The sequence below is a fragment of the Oncorhynchus tshawytscha genome, linkage group LG24 (genome assembly GCF_018296145.1).
Source record: "Oncorhynchus tshawytscha isolate Ot180627B linkage group LG24, Otsh_v2.0, whole genome shotgun sequence".
Classification (NCBI taxonomy): domain Eukaryota; kingdom Metazoa; phylum Chordata; class Actinopteri; order Salmoniformes; family Salmonidae; genus Oncorhynchus; species Oncorhynchus tshawytscha.
Window position 1 is genome coordinate 13503707 of NC_056452.1, and position 20013 is coordinate 13523719.

Sequence of the window (20013 nt, forward strand, 5' to 3'; positions counted from 1 at the left end):
GTCCTGGCCCATCACAGGGGAGTGGTACTCAGGCAGCCCGAAGGCAGGGGGCATGCTGCTGGCGTAGTGGACGTAATTGTCCCCAGAGAACATGCCCTCGTCGATGGACTTGGAGGGGCGGAGGCGGGGGGTGGGGACATCCATCCCCATCCCCTGTAGGGGCTGGGTCCATACCCCTCCACCTCCCCCCGCCTCCCCTTGGATGTCCTCTTCGGAGGAGAGGAAGAAGGAAGCACTCTTCCTCCTCATGTCACGGAAACGTTCCCGGTCCCGCCGCGCTGCCCCCACGAAGGCCCCCCTGAACTGGTTAGTGAAGTCCAGATTCTCCATGTTAGGGGGCAGCTGGGGGGCGACAGTCGAAGGGGGCATGGCGGAAGAGACAGGGGGCTGGGGTGGTAAGGGGGACACAGGGGAAGGCAGGCCGGGAGTGGTGGGGGTGTCGGGGGAGGCGGATACGGATGCGGAGGTAGGGTCACCTATGTCGGGAGGCGGATGCTCGGCATCTACGCTGCTGCCCTGGCTGCTGCGGCCACTGCCGCTGCTGGTGGAGGGGGCCTTGACGATGATGGTGGGGATGGGGATGGAGCTCTTCTCTTTGGCTCCTGAGCGCTTACCCCCCTGGCCTTGCCCCCCTCGGTGGTGCCTGCTGAGGCCACCTTCCACTGTGGTCTGCTTTACTAGAGGGCCCCTCCCGCCCTTCCTGCCTCCCCCACCCCTGCCTGCCCCTCCACCCCTCTCCCGGGTCGCCACTTGCTGCTGGGGCTGCTGCTGCTGGGGCTGCTGTTGAGTTTTGGGAGCTGCACTCGTGGGTGGAGTAGCACTACTGTAGCCCCTCCTCAACACCCCCATTTTGCCCCCTCCTCTCTTCGTCCCCTCTGGGGGCTCCCCTGTGTATTGTCCTCCTCCTCTTCGGAGGGTCGGGGCCATGCCGTGCTGTTGATTGGCCCCGCCAGGGCCTCCCCTGTCCCAGCCTGCCTGGGTGGCGTGGACTGCCTGCTGCTGGGTGAGGAGGGCCTGGGCCTGGGAGGATGGAGGTTGGGGGGCAGACTGCTCCCCCCTCCAAACAGTATGGGGGTCAGCAGATAAGGGGGGTTCTGGGGCGGATGTGTTGGGGGGAGGGGGGATGTCCTCTGACAGACTACGGGCCAGTTTCATGGCCGGGTTGTGGAGGTACTGCTTCTCCTCCTCCATCACACCTGAAACAGGGACACACAGAGATAAACAGACTATCTGGTTGGAAAACAGTTAACAAACAGTCAGAATGTAGCTTTTTTTGACAGTCATAGCAATAATATCTGTAGGACTTACCAATAGATTTCTGCCTCAGCATTACTCCATGAGGCTGGCCGGGGGGATATTGACCCTGGTTGTAACCAAACCCAGGCGGCATCACACCAACCAACTGGTCATGACTTGGCTTTAGGTGTTGCAAGACACACAATGGAGGAAGATGCACAGGGAGAGATGCCCGAGAACGGGAGGAAGTGATGCCGCATTAAAAGTGCATTGGCAGTAAAAGGGATATATAGTGTAATATGGAGGAAGCAATAAGTTCATATCCTGTTCTGTTTCTTTCACATTCATCGTTACAGACACAAGCACTGAATTGAGGGTAGGATCCCCAGGGCCAGTAGGACCTGCAGGTACAGTCATGGTAAGGTAATGTCAAGAATGATGCACTACCTCATTGGGGGCGATGCTCTTGGTTCGGTCTCTCTTCCCTCCGTGACCCCGCTGTCCCTGTCCGTCTGATGTGATTGTGTGCTGAGCCGCCGCCAGGATCTCATCCAGTTTATCTGAAAGACGGAGGGCGATAGAGCGACAGAGCGAGGAGAGGGAGAGAAATAAAAGATAGAAGAGAGGGAAGAGAGAGATCAAAAGCGTAAGACGATTGAAAGTGGCGGCACATTATTGTCACCCAGTTCAAAGATGGCCCTTTTGGAAACACAAAGGGGGGGGGGGCAGAGGTCAGATCTTACTCAGTGCCATTTGATAGACTGTCCTCTTCTTATCAGGCACCTGGGAGGACTCGTACTCTGAAAAACAGAGGTGATATATTCTCAGGACCCGAGCAGACTGATTTTGAATGGAGGCTTAAGGGCTGATTAAGGTAATGATTAGAGAGATATTCACCTGCTTTCTTTTTCCATGGAGAGGCAGCTGCAGCATAATTAGAGACAAGAAGGTTATCATATTATGCTATAACAGGACACTGAGACTGCTATTATAGGCATCTCTGTAGCATCACAAAATAACATGAATGAATACAGTACATTTTGTACATTAACACTGATGATGACTCTGATGACGGGATGGTGATAATGATGGTGAGGAGGAAGACGACGACCATGACAATGACGTCACACAACTCAACCTTTTCCCACCTTTCTCCACTGTTAGTCGTCCATTGGATTCAGCAGAAAAAAAAGAAGACATTGAGCAGAGGTTATGTGCATAACGTAGAGCTTCCACAACGTGAATGACTTCACTGTATCTACATCTTACCTAGTGTTTATACATTCACTTGAAAGAGGACATGTATCCCCACAGTCCTCCTCATTAAGCCATTGGTAATTAAAACATGTCTTACCTATACCCCGAAACATCCAAGCTTCCCTGCATCAACTCACTTCATATTTAATGGACTTTTTCAATGAACGTTGTTTTCTACGGGTCAGAATTCTAACGTGAACAATCCTTTTCTTCTCCTTTTCTCCCTGCTTTTTATGCTTCCCAGCCCCTTCTTCTTCTATTGTCTTACCCATGTCTTCCAGCTCTGATGTCATTGATTTAGAGCGCAGGGCAATGGCAGGAGGAGTCAGCCTCTTAGCCTGCTGGGGGACTGCCAAGAGACAAGGACCAAACAAACTTACTGCTGTATTATAAACATACACACAGTAGCTGTTACGGTATTGCGAACAAGCATTATTATTACTAAGTTATAAACATGAATTGTATACATTACACAGAACAAACTAAAAAAGTATACCTTTCTTCCTGAGGTTGGTCTCCTCCATCTCCGGGTTGCGGGCCACCATGACAACCTTGACCATCAGAGCGTTGCCACCTTGTCTGATCATGTTGACCACCTGCCTGTGGCCCACCTTCACTACATTCTGACCATTAACCTAAGCACACACACATTCATGCGCGCACACACACACACACACACACACACACACACACACACGCACAGAGAGATAACACTGGCTGTCAACAACACTAAACTGTCACACTGCACTCAACACGATACAAGTTCAAACTCTTAACAAATTAACAAATGTACAATTTGATAGTGATTACAAAAGTTGGACCCACGTTGATTACCAGGCCTGCATAAACTGTCAGGGTGACAAGCTTTTCCAGGGATCCATACCTCAATAAGGAAGTCCCCCATCCTTAAACCAGCCCTCCAGGCCACACCCCCCTCATCCACAGACTCCAGGTACTGCAGCGCGGGGAATGCTGGGGTCGGAGTGAACTCCTCTATAGGAGTCTGGGCTGCGGAGAGAACAAGTCAAGAACAAGAGGATGAGGGAGATTTGAGAGAAGTAATAAAATTGTGTCAAAGTAGGGGGAGAAGGGAGGCCGAGAGATGCGATGGAAGAATTGGGTGAGAGAGGAAGTGCAAGGAGTGAAAGTGAAATAACAGAAGAGTAGAGGTATTTCGGGGGGGGCTCGCACTCACCTTTGGCTCCCCGAAGCACAAAGCCAAAGCCCTCATTGTCTTTCTTCTGCAGGAGCACTGTCTTCTCCTTAATGATGTAGTCACTGAGAGATAATAAGGGGGGGGGGGAGTGAGAGAGCGCAAGCTACATGACTTCTTTAGCAGCAGAAAGTCTAATTGTCATGCAAATAAAGCATTTCTGAATCTGGGAGACAGCTATACTGCATCGCATTATGAAATCACACTGCACCAAAAGATGGGAAGGGGGGGTTGAGGCATGTCATACCAAGACCACCACCGTACAAAGACACCCGACAACCAGGGTAGAGTTGATGTCATGACGGGCAAGGATTGAGTGCACCGGAGAGACCTCTACATAATCCAGCATAATGCCGACGAGCACCAGGAAGCACAAGGGAATGTACATGAAGACGGCTGCCGAGACTCTTCACTGTTAGTAATTAGAACTTATAAATGCACCTGTAATGCTGCACGAGCTTTCCTCAAGCGTTCACTGCACCAGCTATCTTGGCTACCACTCATCGCCACATGTTTTTTTTTTCTTCTCAATTGATGATTGACATGGCCGTGTTGTTATGACATGGTAGGAGTAGTGTTATGGAGCAGGAGCCAGAGTTGTCCATGCTGTTTCATTGCTCCTTTACCGTGTCTGGAACTCCTGTTCATTGTCAGATTTACGGATGTATTACAGCAGCTTTGCCTCATGTAGAGAGCTCCAATGTACACTGTAGCCTCACACTCCACAGTACCCATATAATGTACTGTGCTATAACAACAGTGTTTCCAATTCATTTGAGGTCTCCATCCTAGACAGCCCGGCCGGGTCTCAATTCGCACTGTTTTCCGAGCTCAGCTCATACTGTTGACTCCGGCTCCACAGCCGTATACAACAACAGGGTCTCCATCTCCGTCTCAATTCTACGCAGCCGGCCTCAACTCACGCTGTCTTGTAGCTACATTAGGATGTCTGGCTCTTCGGTCTCTGTATGACCTGTGGTTGAGTCCACTGGTTTGAAATCCCAGGAGCTAATTCCGGGTTCTGCTTTTCTCTGCATTAGCTGCTCGACTAAACTCAAACTGACGGCGGCGCCGCCGACCGACTGCTGACTGTGCAAACCCACCCAGGTACCACATGACTGGGGACAGGGAGTCTTTGCTTTATTGGGAGTTGCTGAACTTGGTGTGAGCAGGCAGCGCCCGGAAGCCATTGCAAAGCTGTAGACTCAACTTTCTTCTTCGCGTGCAAGAGGTCTACAGTTTGCGCCGTCCCTTTCCATCCGTCGCTTGTGCTCTGTCATACTGTCAACGTTAGTGTTTCGCCAACGCAAAAAAAAAAAAAAAAAAAAAAAAAAACGCCTTCCATCCATCTGCTGTTCACGCCTCGTTCCCTTTCTCTCACCCTGACTCCTTCGCGCGTTCCCTCTCAAAGGATCAAATCGACATGCAGCAGTGTGTTCAAACGGCTGGTTGCAATCCACTACTGTCTGGGAACGGTATCGTTCTATCCCCGAGGCAATAGAGGTGTAGCTCTGATGCTGTGTGGATCTTTGAAATAGTCCACCATTTAACCCTCTCGCTCCTGTTCACTCTGTCCCTGCTGTTCAGGAAAGGACCTTAAATGTGCATGAGTGTTTTTACGTAACATGAATTCCCCATTGGCCAGTGCTCACAGTATGACACTCACATATTACAGTAGCTTACAGTATTACAGTAGCCTACAGTATTACAGTGGGCTACATTATTACAGTAGCCTACAGTATTACAGGAGTCTACAGTATTACAGTAGCCTACAGTATTACAGGAGTCTACAGTATTACAGTAACCTACATTATTACAGTAGCCTGCAGTATTACAATAGCCTACATTATTACAGGAGTCTACAGTATTACAGTGGGCTACATTATTACAGTAGCCTACAGTATTACAGTGGACTACATTATTACAGTAGCCTACAGTATTACAGGAGTCTACAGTATTACAGTAGCCTACATTATTACAGTAGCCTGCAGTATTACAATAGCCTACATTATTACAGGAGTCTACAGTATTACAGGAGTCTACAGTATTACAGTATTCTACATTATTACAGGAGTCTGCAGTATTACAGTAGGCTACATTATTACAGGAGTGTACATTATTACAGTAGCCTACATTATTAAAGTAGCCTACAGTATTACAGTAGACTACATTATTACAGGAGTCTACAGTATTACAGGAGTCTACAGTATTACAGTAGCCTACATTATTACAGGAGTCTACAGTATTACAGTAGCCTACATTATTACAGTAGCCTACAGTATTAGAGGAGTGTACAGTATTACAGGAGTCTACATTATTACAGTAGCCTACAGTATTAGAGGAGTGTACAGTATTACAGTAGGCTACATTATTACAGGAGTCTACATTATTACAGTAGCCTACAGTATTAGATGAGTCTACAGTATTACAGTTGGCTACATTATTACAGGAGTCTACATTATTACAGTAGCTTAAAGTGTTATCATGTACCCTCCCTCCTGACTCATCCTCTGTAGCCTCCACAATTATACAGACGAAGCAGCATGTTAGTCATACACACTCATCTTCTACCTTTACCACAGGAGGTTGGTGGCTCCTTAATTGGGGAGGACGGGCTCATGGTAAACGGCTGGAGCGAAATGAGTGGAACTGTATCAAAAACAGCAAACACATGGTTTTCAGGTGTTTCAAGCCATTCCATTCGCTCCTGTCCAGCCATTATTATGAGCCGTCCTCCCCTCAGCAGCCTCCACTGACATTTCCATACATACAATGAAACCATGAGACACAATGACACATACATGCAGCCAAAACCCAGGGACAGAGGCACAGATGAACTAGTCCCAAGACGACCCTCAACCACACTGTGACTACGCTCACACCAGTTTACACAGTCAAATGAAGGAAACCACAAACAAACCACTGTGTCCTCTGTCCCTTTCTATACAAGACTTTCATCCTGTATGTCAGTGGTACCAACACAGATGCACATTTATGAAACACAAAATGCATGTCACACACAATTCATGAGACATGGCAATATATACCGTAGCTATAAAAATCCACCTACCCAACAGGAATCAATGATACCATGAATGAGAGAAATAAATCATTTGAAACGGTGAGACAAAATGAACGAAACACACACCGGCTGACATTACTAGAAATGCATTTACAAAATGCTCTCAGATCACATTCAGAAATACACGAGAGGAGAGACAGAGATAAACACGCTGCAGTCAGAGCCTATGGTACATTCAATAGCCACTTCCATCACACACAAACGTTCGCACACACAGGAAAAAGATGATTCAACACACACACACACGCACATATGTACACAGACACACATGCACAAATTCAATACATAGCCTTTCACATCCATGGCCTTTCTGTTGCATCTACCTCTCCCCTCTCTCCATTGTCCTCTCCTCACATCCATAGCCAGGCAATGAATGAGGAAACAGCCTCTACCTGTAAATGAACCACACGCTTCTGTTTCTGGGGCCCAGTGACGGCCACGAAGAAGAGAGGGAGAGAGAGCGAGACAGATCTCTCTCTCTGCATCCCCCCATTGCCACCCCCCCCCCTTCTCTCCTCCACCCCCTCCTCTCCCTCCGCCTCCCGGTACTCCAGCGAGAGCACAGCCAGAGAGAGCCGCGAGAGTGGAGGAGAGGAGGAGAGAGAGAGAGAGCGACTGAGCGCTGGCCTAGCATGTCTACACCCTGCCTGCTTGAGACAGAGCGAAAGAGGGGGAGAGAGAGAGGGTGGGAAAGAGGGAGGGAGAGTGAAAGGGAGAGCGACAGAGATGGTTCTCCGCGACAGGGAGAGAGAGCGCAAGAGACTGGAGGGAGTGAACGGTGGATTTGAGAGTGGTGGTTTAGCATGGAAGAGAGAGTAAAGAGGTAATTTTGCGGTTGGGGGAAGTGGGGGGGTGGATATAATGTGAGGGGAGACGGGGTAACAGGAAGCAGGGATGGTGTGTTTATTTGAACGTCCGCTGACTTGCTTCTGGCAGATTCACAAACAGCTGATTTCTCCGCTCCAGAGAGATTTCCTCATGGGCCAAAATACACACTACCCCATGAACAGAACAGCACTCACACCATTCACGTTCAAACCAAACCCACTCAAAATTCTCATTGACATTATCCCAAGCACAGAAAATGCAGTGGGTAGCAGCGGCCATACATATGCAGCTGGATCCGTCTCAAAACGCCACTGTATTACAATAGGCCACATAATCACTACCACTGTACTGCACACATCCTCCATGCACTCTCCGTCTCCCTCTTCACACAGACGTCATTCACCGTCTGAGTCACTGGCCATTGTTCACATTGCCAAATACCAGTGAACCTTTATTAAGCTGATTGACTTTGTGACTGATAATGAGAGCTTCTTAGCGCACGGCTAATGTCAGCTACACACTGTCAACCCAAAACGCCGGGGGGGGCATGGAGTCCCTCCTCACACTTGCCGATGGACCGAACGAACGCTCATCACCTCCAAATCCCCATGACTCATCATCGGGACGTTGTGCCGCACGCTCACACGCGTAGAAACACACAGACAAACACACATACACACAGAGCACTGTTAGCCCTCATGATGCACCGCACAACTGCAGCTTCCTAGGGTTGGGCTGCAGATTGACGCTAGCGGATTAGACAAATGCAATAGAAGGGTTGGCTGACAACGTCACGAAAAAGATGCGCGCGCATCAATGTTGCCAGAAGGCATGCGTTGTTACAATTGTGAACGGTCAAATTGCTAGCAATAAGCTGCCCTGTGGGGAATCGTAGTTGGTTCTTTTCAGCTCGTTGTATCTTGTTTTGAGGTGTTTTGACTGATGTCATGTCTATGCTAATACGACAAACATTTGCTAGTTAACTAACCAATAACTGTAACAATGTATTTGAGATACAACAAGTGCTCATTGTGCAAATGTATTCAAGTTTTAAAGGACATTTGGAGACAAAATTTTGTTTACATATTGTTAACAGTCTAAGCCAACCTCATTTGTTGCTAAACAACGAACCCATCTATGGGGGAGAAGGGAAACCATTGTCCACATTTTGCCATTATTTTTAACAGGAAATATAGACAGGGGACTGGAAGGGCAAATTCAGTGGGGTGATGAGTCATGTGAGCGAGGACAACACAAGTTGGGCTCCTCTTGGCAAAGATGATCAAGGAAGTGTCAAAGAAGATCCAAAGAAGGGTCGAGGGCGAGCCAAGGAAGAGTCGAGGGAGAGCCAAGGAAGTGTCGAGGGAGAGCCAAGGAAGAGTCGAGGGAGAGCCAAGGAAGAGTCGAGGGAGAGCCAAGGAAGGGTCGAGGGAGAGCCAAGGAAGAGTCGAGGGAGAGCCAAGGAAGAGCCGAGGGAGAGCCAAGGAAGAGCCAAGGGAGAGCCAAGGAAGAGCCGAGGGAGAGCCAAGGAACAGCCGCCAAGGAAGGGTCGAGGGAGAGCCAAGGAAGGGTCGAGGGAGAGCCAAGGAAGAGCCGAGGGAGAGCCAAGGAAGAGTCGAGGGAGAGCCAGGGAAAAGTCGGGGGAGCCAAGGAAGAGTCGAGGGAGAGCCAAGGAGGAGTCGAGGGAGAGCCAAGGAAGAGTCGAGGGGGAGCCAAGGAAGAACCGAGGAAGAGTCGAGGGAGAGCCAAGGAGGAGTCGAGGGAGAGCCAAGGAAGAGTCGAGGGGGAGCCAAGGAAGAACCGAGGAAGAGTCGAGGGAGAGCCAAGGAAGAGTCGAAGGAGAGTCAAGCGACTTTGTCTGCTAGATCAGTGTTTCTCAACCTCAGTCCTCTAGTACCCCCAGCAGCACACATTATGTTGTAGCCCTGGACAAACTCACCTGATTTAACTCATTGAGGGCTTGATGATTGAATGAGGTGTGCTTCTCTGAGGCTACAACAAAAATGTGTGCTGTTAGGGGTACTCGAGGGCTGGAGTTGGGAAACACTGTGCTAGATGTACATATTACTGCACTGTTGGAGCTAGGCACACAAGCATTTCGCTACACCGCAATAACATCTGCTAAATATGTGTATGTGACCAATAAAATTTGATTTGAAGAAATGGAATTGACCCGACGTGTCTAGTTCAGTGGCTTTAGCACTAGCATGGTCTAAATACAGCTGACGCACACACACACACACACACACACACACACACACACACACACACACACACACACACACACACACACACACACACACACACACACACACACACACACACATACACACACACCCTCGTCCAATTCTCAACCCAGAAACACACACCTCAGAAACACAAACAAATTAGCTGTCAACAGACACAAGACACACATAAAACCACAGGTTGGCATTTATTGAAATGAGTCATGTACTGGAGGTAGCTCTGCAGAGTGGTCACTAGCTGGCACATCCACAAAGTCTTAAACCTAACCCTAACCTTAACCTTAACCACACTGCTAACCCTAACGCCTAAACCTTAAATTAAGACCAAAAAGCACATTTTTGTTTTTATGAATTTTTACGAAATAGACAATTTTGACTTTGCAGCTGGCCCATCTAGCGGAAACCGCTTAGGGCAAGACAGCACTAAAACATTAGCATGGGTTTACTAAGTAACTCATGTCTAATTTTACTGTATATTTTCTACTGAGAATTAAATGGGCTACAGAGCACGATTAGTGCTGGGCATTCAATGTTAGCATAGTTAGCTAGTGATTTCCCCTAGCCCCTAGGCTTCTGTTTCTTCACTATGTCTCTACTCCTGCCTTCAGAAAGTATTCACACCCATTAACTTTCTCCAAATTCTGATGAGTTGCAGTCTGAATTTAAAGGTGCAGAAATCGCTCTGCCATTTCCTGGTTTCTAAAATTCTAATAGTTTGCCTAATTTCAGATTATGTGACAAAACAAGCAGCCATTGTGTAGAGAATCATAGCGCCATCTTAACCACTGAACTACACACAATACCCAATAATGTCAATGTGGAATTATGTTTATAGAAATGTGTTGTAAAAAATATAAAGCTGAAATGTCTTGAGTCAGTAAGTATTCAACTCCTTTGTTATGGCAAGCCTAAATAAGTTCAGGAGTAACAATTTGTTTAACAAGTCACATAATAAGTTGCATAGACTCACTAAGTTTAACATGATTTTTAAGTGACTACAACATCTCTTTACCCAACATATACAATTACATGTATCTGTAAGGTTCCTCAGTCGAGCATTACATTTCAAACAGATTCAACCAGGGAGGTTTTCCAATGCCTCGCAAATAATGGATTGTGTATCAATACACCCAGTCACTTCAAAGATACAGGCATCAGGGATTTGACCATGAGGCCAACTGTGACTTTAAAACAAGAGTTTGATGCCTGTGATAGGAGAAAATACTGACCTAAATGACAGAGTGAAAAGATGTACGCCTGTACAGAATAAAACGATTCCAAAACATGAATCCTGTTTGCAATAAGGCACTAAAGTAAAACTGCAAAAAATGTGGCAAAGAAATTAACTTTATGTCCTGAATATAAAGTGTTATGTTTGGGGCAAATCCAACACAACACATCACTGAGGACCACTCTTCATATTTTCAAGCATGGTGGTGGCTGCATCATGTTATGTGTATGCTTGTCATCGGCAAGGACTATGGAGTTTTTTGGAGTTAAAAATAAATGGAATAGAGCTAAGTGCAGGCAAAATCCTAGAGGAAAACCTGGTTCATTCTGCTTACATTCAGACACTGGGAGACAAATGTACCTTTCGGCCACATATACACTGGAGTTGCTTACCAAGACAACATTGAATGTTCCTGAGTGGCCTAGTTACACCTTTGACTTAAATCGGCTTGATAATCTATGGCAAGACTTGAAAATGGCTGTGTAGAAATGATCAACAACCAACTTGATAGAGCTTGAAGAATTTTACAGCTGTAATCGCTGCCAAAGGTGATTCTAACATGTATCGACTCAGGGGTGTGAATAATTATGTTAAGGAGATATTTCTGTATTTAATTTCAATTTCAATAAATTAGCAAAAATGTTGAAAAACATGTTTTCACTTTGTCATAATGTATGTCATATGTAGATGGATGAGATATACAATTGTTTTTATCCATTTTGAATTTAGGCTGTAACACAACAAAATGTGGAGTAAGTTAAGGGGTATGAATACTTTCTGAAGGAACTGTAACTTGGTGACCATGGTGACCATGTTTCCCAGGGGTCAAAATGAGGTCATTCATCCCTACATCTAGTCTTTGAGGAGCAACACATGACAAGCTTTTATCAATTGCAGTCTTACCTGGGGCCATCCACACCATCATATGCTCCCACGGTAACATTACGAAACAGCTTCCTCTTGGCTTTCTCACTGCGCGTCTCTGGAACACAAAGAGTTCAGGTGTCACAATTCTATTGATGTGTGTTTTGTGTGTCTTTGTGTTCCCCTATTGGTTTATTCCGTGTGTCTTTGTATACTTTTGTATTCCAGTACATCTCTGAAACACACTATGATCAAGTTGTTTGTGGTGGTGTCATTACTGTTACTGGGTGGGTGTGATACATGGCCTACTGCTTGTAACATTGTGAGGATGTCCTGCAGTCAATAAGAACGCTGGGAACTGAATGACGGTAAAAGGAGTCATTCAGTAAATGCGGGGCTAGCATCTGTAGATGGATTTTGGTTGTTGTTTGTCTGAGCTGATGTAATGCGAGTGGAGATAGTGACTTTGTCTGAACACATATATTATTTGGTTTCTGTGAGGTTGGTAATGTTGTCTCACCTGATCGATTGTCCTTAATGGGAGGACCCACCTCCTCCACATAGTCTGAGGGGAACCAGCCTGTACGACCCTTCACTGTGCCCTCCCAAAACCCCCCCTCTCCCACACTCAACACTGAGGGGAGAGGGAGAAAAGAGAAGAGGGGTGAATCAAAACTTTACAATCAACACAATGCATTCCAAAAAACCCACTCCTCTCTGAATCTCACTTACCTTTGACTTTGTCTCCTTTGCTGATGCTAAGCTCTTTGTCTCCGTGGGCAGTGTAGGCCCTCGTGGCCACGTACACTCGCCCTGGAACCGCACTGTACATACGCCTCATCTGACCCCCAGCTGACCCTGCACCACCACCCGTTGTTGAGGTCGCACTGCAAGAGGAAAGACAGAGCGGGACAGAGTAAAAATTTGTGTTAGTGTGTAGCGGAACAACACCTGGTGACACCAATAGCTGAGAGGGAATGTAAATGACTTAGGAGTCATGCCAGTGGTTTACACTATTAGAATAAAACGTTTTGAAGCTTCAAGGTTGGTAAGACAACCGAGGATGTAAAAACACAATATTTTGCATTTTCACATTATTTTATAAATTGAGTTACATACAGTTGAAGTCGGAAGTTTATATACACCTTAGACAAATGCATTTAAACTCAGTTTTTCACAGTTCCTGACATTTAATCCTAGTAAAGATTGCCTGTCTTAGGTCAGTTATTTTATCACCACTTTATTTTAAGAATAATAGTAGAGAGAATGATTTATTTCAGCTTTTATTTCTTTCATCACATTCCCAGTGGGTCAGAAGTTTACATACACCCAATTAGTATTTGGTAGCATTGCCTTTCAATTGTTTAACTTGGGTCAAACATTTCAGGTAGCCTTCCACAAGCTTCCCACAATAAGTTGGGTGAATTTGGTCCATTCCTCCTGACAGAGCTGATGTAACTGAGTCAGGTTTGTAGGCCTACTTGCTCGCAAATGTTTTTTTCAGTTCTGCCCACAAATGTTCTATAGGATTGAGGTCAGGGCTTTGTGATGGCCACTCCAATACCTTGACCTTGTTGTCCTTAAGCCATTTTGCCACAACTTTGGAAGTATGCTTGGGGTCATTGTCCATTTGGAAAACCCATTTGTGACCAAGCTTTAACTTTAACTGACTGATGTCTTGAGATGTTGCTTCAATATATTCACATAATTTTCATTCCTCATAATGTCATGTATTTTGTGAAGTGCACCAGTCCCTCCTGCAGCAAAGCACCTCCACAACATGATGCTGCCACCCATGTGCTTAACGGTTGGGATGGTGTTCTTCTGCTTGCAAGCCTCCCCCTTTTGCCTCCAAACATAACGATGGTCATTATGGCCAAACAGTTCTATTTTTGTTTCATCAGACCAGAGGACATTTCTACAAAAAGTATGATCTGTGTCCCCATGTGCAGATGCAAACCGTAGTCTGGCTCTTTTATGGCGGTTTTGGAGCAGTGGCTTCTTCCTTGCTGACCGGCCTTTCAGGTTATGTCGATATAGGACTCATCTTACGTGGATATAGATACTCTTGTATCTGTTTCCTCCAGCATCTTCACAAGGTCCTTTGCTGTTGTTCTGGGATTGATTTGCACTTTTTGCACCAAAGTACATTAATCTCTAGGAGACAGAATGCGTCTCCTTCCTGAGCGGTATGATGGCTGTGTGGTCCCATGGTGTTTATACTTGCGTACTATTTGAACAGATGAACGTGGTACCTTCAGGCATTTGGAAATTGTTTCCAAGGATGTTTTTTTTCTGAGGTCTTGGCTGATTTCTTTTGATTTTCCCATGATGTCAAGCAAAGAGGCACTGAGTTTGAAGGTAGTCCTTGAAATACATCCACAGGTAAACCTCCAATTGAGACAAATGATGTCAATTAACCTATCAGAAGCTTCTAAAGTCATGACATAATTATCTTATATTTTCCAAGCTGTTTAAAGCAGAGTCAACTTACTGTATGTAAACTTATGACCCACTGGAATTGTGATACAGTGAATTATAAGTGAAATAATCTGTCTGTAAACAATTGTTGGAAAATTTCTTGTGCCATGCACAAAGTAGATGTCCTAACCGACTTGCCAAAACTATAGTTTGTCAACAAGAAATTTGAGGAGTGGTTGAAAAACGACTTCAACTGTATGTACGGTCACTCCCTCCACTATGTCCTCACCCCTGTCTGCCGCGCTGTGGTTTGCTGTGATGCCTCTCCTCTGTGTCACTCTGTCCTCCTCCTCCTCCTCTTCCTCGTGATGGGGAGCGGGTACGGGCCCTGGGACTGCTGGAGCTCCTCACACCTACAGAGGCCCTGCGACCCTAGAGAGAGAGGGGAACAAACAATTACACAAACACACACACACTGATTATATAAATACATAGGCTGAATGATGTAATTGTGTTGACACTTACACAAACCCAAACTCACAAATCGTTAACTAAAAGTAACTTAAAGCATAGCTCCCCAATAAACAATTCCCCACTTCATCTCCATACTGTGCCCCTCAGTACCTGTCCAGGGATGGGATTGGATCTAGCAGCCTTGTTGGGCAGGGCCATGGTATCAGGCAGGGTCATGCTGTTATCACTGTTAGCACGCAGAAGGGGGTGGGGGTGAGGGTGAGCCATGAGCAGAGGGATTGCGCGTGCACTCTCTCCTCTTTTGGGAGCATACTTTGGGAATTCCAGAAAGGGCACTGAGAAAAGAGAGTGACAGGTAGGTGGGAGAGCAGTGAGGTTAGTGCAAGAGGGGGAGAGAAAGAGGGAAGGAATATTGTGAGAGTGTGAACGATTACCGACCAGACTCAAGTGATTCGGATGAAAAGACAAATACATAAGCAACACGGATGGACTTGAACACCACACACACAAGCCTGAAACTGGGCAAAGCAATCATCAAAAGGATCACTTGAGGTAAAAGGGATACGTCTGGATTTTGGCAATGAAGCCCTTTATGTACTTCCCCAGGTGAACTCATGGATACCGTTTTTATGTCTCTGCATCCAGTATGAAGGAAGTTAGAGGTAGTTTTGCGGGCCAATGTTAACTAGCACAATAACTGGAAGTCTATAGTCTATGGTAGCAGCTAGCTGTTGGGGTGGCAGGTAGCCTAGTGGTTAGGGCGTTGGGTCAGTAACCGGAAGGCTGCTAGATCGAATCCCCGAGCTGACAAGTTAAAAATGACATTCTGACGTTCTGCCTCTGAACAAGGCAGTTAACCCACTGTTTCCTGGTAGGCCGTCATTGTAAATAAACATTTGTTCTTAACTGACTTGCCTAGTTTAAAAAAAATATATATGTTACCATAGACTCCCAGTCATTCAGCTAACGCCAGTTAGCAACTTCCTTTGAAACAGCACATAAATGGTATCCACAAGTTTAGGCCACCTCTGAACCAACACAGTGCTTTCAGAAACAAAATCGTTTGCAAAATGTTTAGGGATTAGCCTCTATTCTGATTCAATGCACCACGAACAAATACTATCTACCAGTGTGATAAAACAACTTAATAAGATGACAAAAGACAACATATATTGTGAGTCAAAGGTTGATTGAGGAAGCAGGACATTCATACCAAATGATGCACTGAAATGTGTTTTATAGCAGACAGAACAAAATAAATACACTCATTCATCAAACACACTATCAATCACTCCCGAATCTGAAGATAACCCAAGTGGAGGACCAAAACTTACCTACATCTGCATCTCTGTGGTTTTTGATGATTTCCCCGATTTCAAAATGGCCTGACATTACTGCTACCTTCAAAACACAAACACATGTAGACACACAATTACATGCAACTGTGCAACACAATACATGCTCCATGCACAGGAACAATTCTACAAAAACACAGAATTTGATAAATGCTTTGCAAATAATACATTTAAAACAAGTAACTGATTATTAACTCTATGGTTTATTTACCTATTTATTTTATTTTTTAATTTCACCTTTATTTAACCAGGTAGGCCAGTTGAGAACAAGTTCTCATTTACAACTGCGACCTGGCCAAGATAAAGCAAAGCAGTGCGACACAAACAACAACACAGAGTTACACATGGAATAAACAAACATACAGTCAATAATACAATAGAAAAAGTCTATATACAGTATGTGCACATGGCGTAAGGAGGTAAGGCAATAAATAGGCCACAGTAGCGAAGTAATTACAATTGAGCAAATTAACACTGGAGTGATAGATGTGCTGATGATGATGTGCAAGTAGAAATACGTGTGTTTAAAAGAGCAAAACAGTTTTTTAAAAACAATATGGGGATGAGGTAGATAGTAAGATGGGCTATTTACAGATGGTCTGTGTACAGCTGCAGCGATCGGTAAGCTGCTCAGATAGCTGATGCTTAAAGTCAGTGAGGGAGATATGTCTCCAACTTCAGCAATTTTTGCAATTCTTTCCAGTCATTGGCAGCAGAGAACTGGAAGGAAAGGCAGCCAAAGCAGGTGTTGGCTTGGGGATGACCAGTGAGATATACCTGCTGGAGCGTGTGCTACGGGTGGGTGTTGTTATGGTGACCAGTGAGCTGAGATAAGGCGGAGCTTTACCTAGCAAAGACTTATAGATGACCTGGAGCCAGTGGGTCTGGCAACGAATATGTAGCGAGGGCCAGCCGACGAGAGCATACAGTTCACAGTGGTGGGTGGTATTTTGGGCTTTGGTGACAAAACAGATGGCACTGTGATAGACTGCATTCAGTTTGCCGAGTAGAGTGTTGGAGGCTATTTTGTAAATGACATCGCCGAAGTCGAGGATCGGTAGAAGTGTCAGTTTTACGGGGGTATGTTTGGCAGCTTGAGTGAAGGAGGCTTTTTTGCGAAATAGGAAGCCGATTCTAGATTTAATTAAATTTTCAGCCCTCCGATTTGACACATTGAACTCTATCTGAGAAGTAGTTGGTGAACAAGCCGAGGCAGTCATTTGAGAAACCAAGGCTGTTGAGTCTGCCGATAAGAATACGATGATTCACAGGGTCGAAAGCCTTGGCAAGGTCGATGAAGATGGCGGCACAGTACTGTCTTTTAGCGATGGCAGATATGATATCGTTTAGTACCTTGAGTGTGGCTGAGGTGCACCTGTGAACAGCTCGGAAACCGGATTGCACAGCGGAGAAGGTACGGTGGGATTCGAAATGGTCAGTGATCTGTTTGTTAACTTGGCTTTCGAAGACTTTAGAAAGGCAGGGCAGGATGGATATAGGTCTGTAACAGTTTGGGTCTAGAGTGTCACCCCCTCTGAAGAGGAGGATAACTGTGGTAGCTTTCCAATCTTTAGGAATCTCAGACGATAAGAAAAAGAGGTTGAACAGACTGGTAATAGGGGTTGCAACAATGGCGGTGGATAATTTTAGAAAGAGATGGTCCAGATTGTCTAGCCCAGCTGATTTGTATGGGTCCAGGTTTTGCAGCTCTTTCAGAACATCTGCTATCTGGATTGGGGTGAAAGAGAAGCTGGGGAGGCTTGGGCAACTAGCTGCAGGGGGTGCAGAGCGGTTGGCCGGGGTCGGGGTAGCCAGCAGGAAAGCATGGCCAGCCGGAGAGAAATGCTTATTGAAATTCTCAATTATCGTGGATTTATTGGTGGTGACAGTGTTTCCTAGCCTCAGTGCAGTGGGCAGCTGGGAGGAGATGCTCTTATTCTCCATGGACTTTACCGTGTCCCAAAACTTTTTGGAGTTAGAGCTACAGGATGCAAATTTTTGTTCTGTCCTGACTTTCCTTGAAAGTTGCATATCACAGGGACTATTCGATGCTAGTGCAGTCCGCCACAGGATTTCTTTGTGCTGGTCGAGGGCAGTCAGGTGTGGAGAGAACCAAGGGCTATATATCTGTTTTTAGTTCTACATTTTTTGAAAGGGGCATGCTTATTTAAGATGGTGAGGAAATTACTTTTAAAGGACGACCAGGCATCCTCAACTGATGGTATGAGGTCAATATCCTACCAGGATACCCGGGCCAGGCGTGTTTTAGGGAGTGTTTGACAGTGATGAGGGGTGGTTGTTTGACCGCGGACCCATAGTGGATGCAGGCAATGAGGCAGTGATCGCTGAGATCCTGATTGAAAGGGCAGAGGTGTATTTGGAAAGGCAAGTTGTTCAGGATAATATCTATCAGGGTGCCCATGTTCACAGATTTAGGGTTGTACCTGGTGGGTTCCTTGATAATTTGTGTGAGATTGAGGGCATCTAGCTTAGACTGTAGGACTGCTGGGGTGTTAAAAGCATATCCCAGTTTAGGTTACCTAACAGAATGAACTTTGAAGATAGATGGGGGGCAATCAATTCACATATGGTGTCCAGGGCACAGCTGTGAGCTGAGGGGGGTCTATAACAGGTGGAAACAGTGAGAGACTTAATTCTGGAGAGATTCATTTTTTAAATTAGAAGCTCAAAATGTTTGGGCATAGATCTGGAAGGTATGACAGAACTTTGCAGGCTATCTCTGCAGTAGATTGCAACTCCTCCCCCTTTGGCAGTTCTATCTTGACGGAAATTGTTGTAGTTGGGGATGGAAATCTCAGAATATTTGGTGGCCGTCCTAAACCAGGATTCAGACACGGCAAGGACATCAGGGTTGGCGGAGTGTGCTAAAGCAGTGAGTAAAACAAACTTAGGGAGGAGGCTTTTGATGCATGCATGAAACCAAGGCTTTTACGCTTAAAGAAGTCAACAAATGAGAGCGCCTGGGGACACCCAGGGCCTGGGTTAACCTCTACATCACCCGAGGAACAGAGGAGGAGTAGGATGAGGGTACGGCTAAAGGCTATCAAAACTGGTCGTCTAGTACCTATAACAACAATCCTGGCAGTATATATAGATATATATATATATATATATATAAACTGAAAACATGAAGTTGTTATTGATACCTGAAAGGGGGTTTGTCCATGCTTGTTCTTCATTTCCTTATTGGCACCTCTGTAGAGCAGAACACGAACACAGCTTTCCTGATAGGCCAGAAAGAAAGTCGCTGTTTTAAGGCCCAGTGCAGTCAAAAATGTAATTTCCAGTGTTTTATTTCTATTTCCACACTTTGAGGTTGGAATAATTATGTGAAATTGTGAAAATTATGATAATGCCCTTTTAGTTTAAGAGATGTTTTTAAAGGCCACCTTAACTTTCACCCTGTTTTGGTGAGAGGGAGTTTTGTTATATTACTTAATTAGACCAATAAGAAAGAGATTTACAAGCCTCTCTACCAATAACAGCAAATGTAACGTTTTCCCCTCCCCACTCAAACCACTCCCAGACAGTCCTGGCAACATACTTGCTTGAGAAATTGCTCTTTGCTAAGAAACTATTTGTTCATTTTTTTACCATTTTAATTGTAAAGTTACTTCATTGTTATCCAGAAATGATTTGATATTTCGATAAAAATGGCTGCATTGGACATTAACTTGATTCAGGACTAAAATATCATACAGTAGTTTTGGAACTCACATACCAGTTTCTTTAAGTTCAACTTTGAATGGAAACACATACTCTTTATTGCATATTTTAAATGGTAC

The 20013-nt window shown here is 45.4% G+C and overlaps 1 protein-coding gene across 1 annotated transcript in view; it reads right to left on the reverse strand.

Annotated features, from left to right (window-relative positions):
- Positions 1-20013, reverse strand: part of LOC112223253 (SH3 and multiple ankyrin repeat domains protein 1) — a 61378-nt gene that overhangs the window by 5375 nt on the left and 35990 nt on the right. Inside the window, exons 10-26 of the mRNA XM_042305209.1 lie at positions 19375-19452; positions 16187-16253; positions 15003-15187; positions 14668-14810; positions 12690-12844; positions 12478-12591; positions 11997-12075; positions 3689-3771; positions 3377-3501; positions 2990-3128; positions 2762-2842; positions 2385-2393; positions 2134-2160; positions 1980-2036; positions 1684-1796; positions 1309-1417; positions 1-1196 (exon numbers count right to left, since the gene is read on the reverse strand). The exon at positions 1-1196 is cut by the window's left edge and continues 2057 nt beyond it. Coding sequence (XP_042161143.1) covers positions 1-1196; positions 1309-1417; positions 1684-1796; positions 1980-2036; positions 2134-2160; positions 2385-2393; positions 2762-2842; positions 2990-3128; positions 3377-3501; positions 3689-3771; positions 11997-12075; positions 12478-12591; positions 12690-12844; positions 14668-14810; positions 15003-15187; positions 16187-16253; positions 19375-19452 — 2760 coding nt within the window. The remainder of the gene's footprint in view (positions 1197-1308; positions 1418-1683; positions 1797-1979; positions 2037-2133; positions 2161-2384; positions 2394-2761; positions 2843-2989; positions 3129-3376; positions 3502-3688; positions 3772-11996; positions 12076-12477; positions 12592-12689; positions 12845-14667; positions 14811-15002; positions 15188-16186; positions 16254-19374; positions 19453-20013) is intronic.